Source organism: Primulina huaijiensis, chromosome 10, assembly GCF_012295235.1.
Source record: "Primulina huaijiensis isolate GDHJ02 chromosome 10, ASM1229523v2, whole genome shotgun sequence".
NCBI lineage: Eukaryota > Viridiplantae > Streptophyta > Magnoliopsida > Lamiales > Gesneriaceae > Primulina > Primulina huaijiensis.
In genome coordinates, this window is record NC_133315.1 from 1,226,178 (window position 1) to 1,234,977 (window position 8,800).

General features: G+C 33.8%; 1 protein-coding gene across 5 annotated transcripts; it reads right to left on the minus strand.

Moving 5' to 3' along the window:
• Positions 1–710: 710 nt before the first annotated feature.
• LOC140985802 (probable trehalose-phosphate phosphatase F) lies at positions 711–5,595 on the minus strand. 5 transcript variants are annotated; one of them, XM_073453735.1, is made up of 13 exons: positions 5,443–5,595; positions 3,536–3,594; positions 2,975–3,452; positions 2,741–2,881; positions 2,563–2,634; positions 2,321–2,443; positions 2,166–2,222; positions 1,956–2,057; positions 1,780–1,857; positions 1,602–1,671; positions 1,428–1,498; positions 1,257–1,349; positions 711–1,055 (listed from the first exon to the last, which is right to left on the minus strand). In XM_073453735.1, the coding sequence occupies exons 3-13, from the start codon at positions 3,263–3,265 to the stop codon at positions 999–1,001; spliced, it is 1,155 nt and encodes a 384-aa protein (XP_073309836.1). In that variant the 5' UTR covers positions 3,266–3,452; positions 3,536–3,594; positions 5,443–5,595; the 3' UTR covers positions 711–998. The 5 variants fall into 5 exon arrangements, with proteins under 5 accessions (XP_073309836.1, XP_073309832.1, XP_073309834.1 ...); XM_073453731.1 differs by lacking the exon at positions 5,443–5,595 and adding an exon at positions 4,109–4,389; XM_073453733.1 differs by lacking the exon at positions 5,443–5,595 and adding an exon at positions 3,960–4,389.
• Between the last annotated feature and the right edge of the window lie 3,205 nt (positions 5,596–8,800).

An 8,800-nucleotide genomic window follows, 5' to 3' on the forward strand; every position in this document is an offset into this window, starting at 1 on the left:
CAATTATTATTATTATTATTATTATTATTATTATTATTATTATTATTATTATTATTATATTTTACTCTTTATTATTATTATTATTATTATTATTATTATTATTATATTTTACTCTTTATTATTATTTTAATCCAAACAATTTGGCAATTTGCATTGTTGGCAAATTTTGGCATTTAATTTTTGTTTCCTTTAGGTCGGATGGGATAAATAAATAAATATATACTGTTATTTACTATTCATAATTTATTAGTTATTTTTTCTTCTATTTTATTATTTGGGAAAAAAATGAATTATTTTGTTTTGAGCAATGTAAAACCTCATTTCGTGCGTCATATTTTCCAATGCAAATATACGATTTCCAATATTTATATCTCTAGATTATTTGTCTATGATGTATATTAAGGTTCAAACCCAATAATCATATCATATGATCAAATATTATTTGTTCGATTCTTATAAATTATATATTCATGCTGAAACATTAATTATCTTGTTGAGATAACGATAAAAACATGTTGTTTACGTTTTTATATGGTTAAAAAGATTTGAGTTGAAATACTTCTTTATAAAATTTAGTCACCAAAATCGTCATTTCCAACTGATAAATATTTCAGTATGAAATAAATTATGTATGCATGTATTATCTAATTAAATTCATGTTGTGTGTGATGAATAACCAATACCAAATTAATTAAAACTTGACTCATTAGAACAAACAAAAACCAAAATCGTCGCGTGATTATTTACATGTAAGAAACATGACAACAAATCAACATATGAATCCTCGAAGCTTCCCTTGGGGAGGACCTTAAAAATCAACAATGGTACGAAAATTTGAAATTATATGGAACAAAATACAAACTAGAGAGGAAAAAGGGTACGGGCATCCTTGGTACTTGGAAATAAGCACCTCTGCTCCTTAACCTCTTGAAGTTGTTATTAAAATGTTCCGTCATCTACCGTATAAGTATCACCGAGAACGTCGTCGTATTCAAACGTCAATATATCACGCTTTTCTTCCTCCATTTCACCAGGGTCTTGAGGAATACCATGACCTGCAAATGATGAAGAAATAAGGAGAAATCTTAGTTCTGAAATGGATGTCCATCAAGTTTGAAACATTTTATATTGCAATCTTGAGATTATTTACATATAAGAAACGTGACATTTACTTTTAGACTTCGTGCTAAAGAAAACTATGCGGAGAAAAGGAACATCGAGGTTGATGCGAAATTCAAGAAGAGATCTTGTAATACCTCGGATGGATCCCTGAGAGAGTAAAATGCATTGCTCTCCTTAGGCAATGAAGAAACTATGATACCATAGCCTCGATTAGCCTCTCTCAAAATCTGTACATTGTTAAAAGTTTAGTTCAGAGTTTTTTTTGTTGTTACAAAAAGCTTTTACCAGAGTTTGATATATCAGACCTTGAATGCATCTTCGTCGGTACGATCATCTCCGACATATATTGGCAGAATCTCATCAGAGTTCGTTAACCCTGCAGTTTTATGTGCATTGATTTCTTGAGATGCTTCACACGAGACAAAACCTTTGAACACTATAAAAATATCTTGTTTTAAGGATATAGTAAAGCTTCTCACCGAGTGATTTGAGAAGAAATTCAACTGCTTTACCCTTGTCCCAGTCGAGGACTGGTCGGACTTCTAAAACCTAAATCATATCCGAACCATCAAGAAAGTAGAAAGCTGGAAAAACACTCAGGAATACGGAAAGTACAGAGTCGGGATAATTAACAATATGGCTGGCTTGTAAAACTACCTTCCGACCATGTGTTAGTCGCAAACGAGGATATTGTTTCAGAATTTCGTTAACATATTCACCAACTGTTGTCCAACTCTGTTAAACCAACACAGAAAAAGAAACACATTTTATTGGTTGCAATAGAATAAGATAAAAGCTATTGAACGACTAAAATTTTGAAACTCATTGTATACCTTCTCATCTACATTACGGTAGTGCACTGATACACAGAACTTGTTGTTCTCAACTTTTGCACCAACTATGTCTTTAGTAATCTCAACAAGAGATCTAAAAACCTGAGTTTAGCAACAAAACAAAGAGATTTCAAAATACAGATAAAAAAACCATCTTTCTTGAATTGATGCATTAAATGGTAAATGATGCCAAAGTTGTTACCAGCATACCTCTTCAATCATAGGTAAGAATTCACTAGCAGGCTGAAATAAATTAACTTCCTTGCCCTATATCACAGATAAACTTGTAAACAATTGGTCCATAAATGAGTGCAGAATCGCTTGAGTTTACACATTCAGGAAAGATGGATTTCTCAAACCATTACCTGCTTGTCAGTAGACCTAATACAATTTTTGTAATCACTGCTAAAGGGCCGAACGGGGCCCATGATATCCATACCATGACTTCCGGCATAGTTAAGTTCAGTTAGTCCTACAAACTCGTATACCTGAATGAATGACATGAGACACGAATTTAAAAACTTCGAACACGGATTTTTTTCACATAAATCTTGATACATTATAATAAGGGTGCAAAGGAAATCAATCAAAACCAGCCAATTATTACCTTGTCACGACTTCTTCCACTGATAATTGCCGTGGGAAAATACTTGGCCACATTGCTGACAGCAGCACGCATCTGGAAAAAAGTCATTCAAGATTCAGAAACAACTCAAGGAGATGGGGACAAAGGCTGTTTTATTAGTAAGGAATTCTGTACTTCTGGAAAGATACGAAAACGGTACCGCATTTGACATGAAAGCGTGATCAGGGTTGTCCACTATAGGGGATAAAGTCCCGTCATAGTCCAAGAATAATGCTATTCTCTTTCCTTTTGCATTGTTTGCTATTTGCTCAAATGAAGTGAGTGCTGACGGGTATTTAAGCTGCAGATCCAAACAAGAGATTACAACATGACACTCCTTTCATCTTCGTGATAGCATTTTAGCGGAAAATCATAAGGGCGCAAGGAATTTTACCAGCCAGTCATGGTAAGCAAGATCAGAGTCACTTAAAGTAGTCTCTGTATTCGACTCTTTTGTTAACCTATTATGAGTTGGAGATGATGATTTCATAGCATCAAACAGGCTTGACCGGACATCATCGAGAATTCCCGACCTTTTCCTCGGGATAGTTAGGAAGAGATTTGAAGAGAAAGCAGGGCCATTGGTTGGGTATGGCAGAACAGCTGGGTGGATGCCTAATCTAGAGTTACTCATAGGGGCAGTATCAGCGAGCACAGGGGACGTATGGTTTGATTTCAGATCCATTGAATAAAGATTTCAGGTTCAAAAGTATGAAATTCCAAAAACTTGTTAGCAGGTAGAATCAGATCGAATAAGATTATTCGCAAAATAATGAAGTTAATTTAACCAACAGTTTTGTCAATAAAGAACCACTTTTTCAGAGTATATTTATCACTGCTGAAGGGAAAACAGTCCATCAAGAAGAAGATTCCTGGTAAATAATAATCAAAGCGCATGTTAATTAATTGATAGAGGAATTTTAAACTTATCTAGCACATGTAAGTCAAATCTTACTCTTGCATTTCTATTACTTCTAAGTCGTTCCAAAGGTTCTTGTCAGCGAACAGAAAGAACTGCAAAATTTCAAGAACTGAATTTTCAGACAAAATGTGATTATGCATCATGAATTTGCATCAAGACACTTAACGGCTTGTAATCAAAAGCGAAATATAAATCAATAAACCATGAAAAAATGAAGGAAAAAAAGAGACATATACCATGCCAGATCAAAAGAAATTATTTTAAAAGTAAAGATACAAAAAACATACTTGAATGGATGTTTCTTTCGCATCATTGTGCTTAAATAAATGCATTCAATAATTATAATATAATAATACAGTGATATTGTAGAGCTACCATGGCCATGTGGAAACCATGAATGAAAAAAATAAATGACAATATAGCACATCAGCGGCAGATAATTGACATTTGAACAAACCTTAAGAATTAGAAACTAAGACTATCTGACGCAAAAAAATGAAGGAACACCAGATCAAACTTTGATCTCCCATCTATCTCAGGAAACTGGCAATATCATATAAACAACGAGTTGCCAACAAGATGAAAAGATTTAACACATATTGTTACCAAAGAACTTACGGCTTTCAAGTCAAGAAAGTTGTTCCTTTATGCAAGGAAGGATAATAACTAGAGAAAGAATCCAGTAACTCAATGATTTTGAATAAACATTGTCTGAGAATTTGACCACTTGAATGCTACTGACGCTATGAAGATACACTCACAGAGTTCAAAGACTGGTAGACAGAGCTGATAATTAACTCATAAAACTTGAGAAACAGTGGTTTATAGCTGTATTATGTTTTCCTAACCAATAGTATACAGAGGAAAGAAAACCGTGTACAACCACATATTATTGGTCCTACCAAGAAACAAGGGCATCATTAAACATATGGACCCGGCTTCACCAAAATTCACAAAAATGCAATAAACCATGTTATTCATGAAAGTTTATGAGGAAAAAAATCGGGTGGATGTCCCTTTAACGTTGTCACCATCAGAGATCACAGATGCAAATTAATTAGTCCATCGGTGGAGCTGTTGGTCAATAACTTTCATATACTAATTTATTATTCTTGGCCCCTTCATCGCGGTTTCGTAGTGCTCACTAGGTAACAGCTTAACATATAAAGATAACAAAATAATTTCGACAATGAACCAGCCGACAACTGACTGCCTGAATAAGACTACATATATAAAATTGGAGAAAAGTATCAAATAATTCACCTTATCTTACAAAACTGACATAACTATAATGCCGACATATTAGAATCCTATTCAATATGTCTTGTCACAACTAGAGAAAAGGAAAGAACCAAACTTAAAGTTGCAGGACAAAAAAGGTGGCAAATTCAAAACATGATATTGAAAGAAATTGTTGAGAAACACATCGAGTGTTTCAAACCATACCAAAAGGAAACAAAAACACGGTATAAACAAAAGAGAGAGAAAAATTATTCCAGAAGAAACTAGTGCCAAGATTTTCTCCCATATTGTTTTCAGCAAACAGAAGCAGAACTTTTTCGGAAGACGAAAGAGGAATTCTGGGCAGCAATAATTCTCAAACATTGCAATTTACAAGGAATGCATTAGATGAAAATTTGAATCTTGAGGCATTTCAAAACCAGAGGGAAGGGAAAAAATTTCAGAACACAAATCATACGAGAGGTTCAAACCTTTCCAATAAGAATGAAAAGAAAATATTTATAAAACAAAGCCCGATTATATTTTTCCAACCTGCTCAAAAAAAGAAATGCTATAAAGAAATCGGAAATGCAAATCAAAACCAAAAGCAATGCCAGAATGCAAACAAAAACGAATCGGATTTCAAGAAGCACAAAATCGCCGCACAGTCAAAGCTCAAATATCAAGATTCCAGCTCACAAAGCAAGAGATGACGTCACCTTCCCAAAAGAACAACTCCTCGAACAAAGCGCAGAAACCCAGAAGGGAATTTCACGGGAAACGATGAAAATGTGCAGAAATTGAGAATCAGGGTGAAATGCACGATCACTTGATGAAAAACGAAGCGGAAGGGGGAAGAAGTCGAAATTCATTTTGGCAGCAGTATAAATAGGAGGAGAGAGGAGACTTGGTCACGTGGGCACGAAGGTGAGAGGAAACTGCAGGGAACTGGATAGTTAAAACCGGAGGCAATTAAAGCACGCCGCTGGAAAGTTTCGATACTGCACGCGATTTCGTTTGACCGCTATGTAAATGACGTGCCAGTTTTGTGTAAATTTACTTCCTTCATAAAATATCGTATTGACCAACTCATATTTGACTTAATATTTGGTCGGTGAGGTCGATATCTCGAATCAAAATTTCAAATTAAAATAATATTTTATGTTCATGAATTCATTTTAAGAAACTTCACCCCAACTAAAAAAAATCAATTAACAAAATTTTATAGAAAATAAAAAATTTATAAAAAAGTTTGAATTTATCAAGATTGAAATGTATCTTCATTTTATATATTATTATTACTAAATGACAGTTTTTTATACAATCATTTTATTATCATTATTATTATTTTATAACTCTTTATTTTTTTTTATATATGTTAGATAAATTTTCATATTAACGCGATAAATTAAACCATATTAGATAGGTAATAATACTTACTGAAAATTTAGGGTCCGGTTCCAGCAAGTGACATTAGTTCAAACACAGGTTTCGAATTGTCTCTGAACCTGAAATCACAAAGAAGACCGTCAGAAGAGAGCCGGGAGGGTGTCCCGACGTAACCCTTCCGACGCTCAAGTCAGAGACTGAGAATATAAGGGGGAGCAGGTAAAGATGCTGCTGAAAAACAATATACTGAATATGAATGAGTTGGACACTCAAACCTGGTATTTATAGAAGAATAACTGGGCATATCATAGACCTTCTACCTTGGCTAAGGATGGACCGGGGCCTATGATCTGATGTGAACTCGATTTGGATGGGCTCATCTCTGAGATATCAAATAATATACACTAATATTAGATAAGTAAAATATATTAAATAAATTATGTGTGACAAATTTGTTCGAAAATTTATTGTTATTTTTATTATTATGACACACAAGTTGTGTATTATTATTATTATTATTATTATTATTATTATTATTATATGCTATTAAGAAAGAAGCCACCCGGTGCTTCAACTATATTTTTATATATTGGGAAAGAAAAGCGTGCAATAAGATTTGGGGCCCAAAAGGAAATCTTTGTAAAGGCGCATACGTGGAATTACGACTTTAGGGGGATAGTTGGCGAAAAGCCACGGGTGAACCGTGTCAGTAATGAGTCGACCACGTTAAACTGTGGGCTCCTTTTTTTAATTTTGGTCACTTTCAATTCCAGCTGGATTCTTGTCATCGGCCAAAACTTGCCGCCCAAAACCAAGCGGAGTTAGGAACCAAAACTTTATGTGACTGGCTTCGCTTCTTATATAGTAGTAAAGATGCATGTTCGGTTAAAATTGAATCGAACTTTGTAAAATCAAATTAATCAAATATTTTTTCAACAAAACGAATCGATCGAACTTTACTACATAATCTGAATAAACAACCGGAAAAATCGATTATTTTTTGCGATAACCGAATTAACCGAGCTTCTAGAATTTTTTTTAAAAATAATGTTTTAATTTAAAATTGAATTAAACAAATTTAATTTTATTTACTAAAAAAATATATTTTAATTCTAATTCTATTGTCCAATAACTTTTATTAAAAAAATAAATATTTATATTCTTTTTTTATATAAAAAAATTAACAATATTTTTTTTAATAAAAGTTTAGTTTTTTTTAATAAAAGTTCAGTTTAATAAAATTGAACTCGCAACTGCTATAATTCCTTACGCACGAGATAAATTCTCGAATAGCCTGCAGACCACATTAGTTAGATAAACCACACATAACAAACTTTGTTAATTGTCTCACCTCGGTTATATAAAATCCATGAGAGTTGCATATATAGACTTGGACAATTCTCCTCTTTTGAGCTAGTTTTTGAGGTTGAGTCAGGCCCAAATTACAATAATAACATGGTATCAGAGCGTTTTGGATGATATTTGTTCCTAAGTAAAATGTTTGAGCTCTTCAAATCACGGTATATAATAGGCGGATTCATCTTGTCATGCAAATACTCCAACCCTTTTGTTGCTCCAGTCATTGGCGTACTCAAGCACACAATATCCATGTGTGTCCATCATCCTGGTGGAAACATGTGTCTGATCACCAGAAGGACCAACTTTTGCCAAACTGAAATCAGAGAGCTAGCTTTTGAGGTTGAGTTAGATCCAAATCTCAATCTTAACATAGTCATTGGGTAATTTGTAAACTCCACGCTTCAGATTTTCATTCCTTAGCATGAGAGGAGGTGTGTTAGTTTTCTCACATCGATCCTTAGGAGTTGTATATATTGTTTTGGACAATTCTTTCCCTTGAGCTAGATTTTGAGGTTGAGTTAGGTCAAAGTCTCAATCTTAACAAACTCTGTATGGCAAACTCACTCGAGAAAGTGTTGACAGAGAAAATCGAATTCTTGATTATTGATTAAGTGCTCACCTATTTCATCTAATTTGAACACACTTGGAGAGATCTCTTATTTGAGTAGGTTTATGTTACTATTCTATTAACGGAGTGAGTCGGTGGGTATATGCATATTAATTACATTGACTTAGGTATAATAATATATAAGGGGAAATACATACATACAATATTCCTAGATATTAATTATAGAATCTACACATATTCACACATAACATAATATTCTGGACGACTGGTCAATTATGACAAATCCGCACTTACCTTTACTCCGACACAAAAAATTGTTGATATCCGACATGTGCTTTCGGTTCAGGTGGTGAAGGAACATGAGCTATATTTGGGGTTACCTACATTCTCATTGCGCAATAAACGACTTCCATTTTTCATATCTAGGCGAGCGAATCTGTCAAAAAAATCCATAGCTAGAGCTAAAAAAAAAATTTCTATGGGTAGAGGAGAAGTGCTCATTAAATCACCGGTTCGATTATGAAAACATATGGTGAAATGATAACAATGGAAAACGGTGAATGCATCAGTTGAAATGAGCATGACTTTGTAAGCCAAAGTGTTATTGTAGCTTGGGTTTCCGTAATCAAATTGTTTTTTATAAAGCTCTTGTGGTGACGCAAGTATGGAGAACTATACATTTCCTCAATTCATTGATGGCTAGAGTTCTTAAGGCTAGATATCGTAAACATTCGGATACAAGGCGCCTGCTTTAGGATCCA

Coding starts and splice junctions, on each gene's coding strand:
- LOC140985802 (XM_073453735.1), bottom strand. CDS start 3,265: ATGGATCTGAAATCAAACCATACGTCCCCTGTGCTCGCTGATACTGCC. Junction 1,672..1,779: donor GACTAACACATGGTCGGAAG/GTAGTTTTACAA, acceptor GATATGATTTAG/GTTTTAGAAGTCCGACCAGT. Junction 1,499..1,601: donor ATTTCTTCTCAAATCACTCG/GTGAGAAGCTTT, acceptor ATAAAACTGCAG/GGTTAACGAACTCTGATGAG.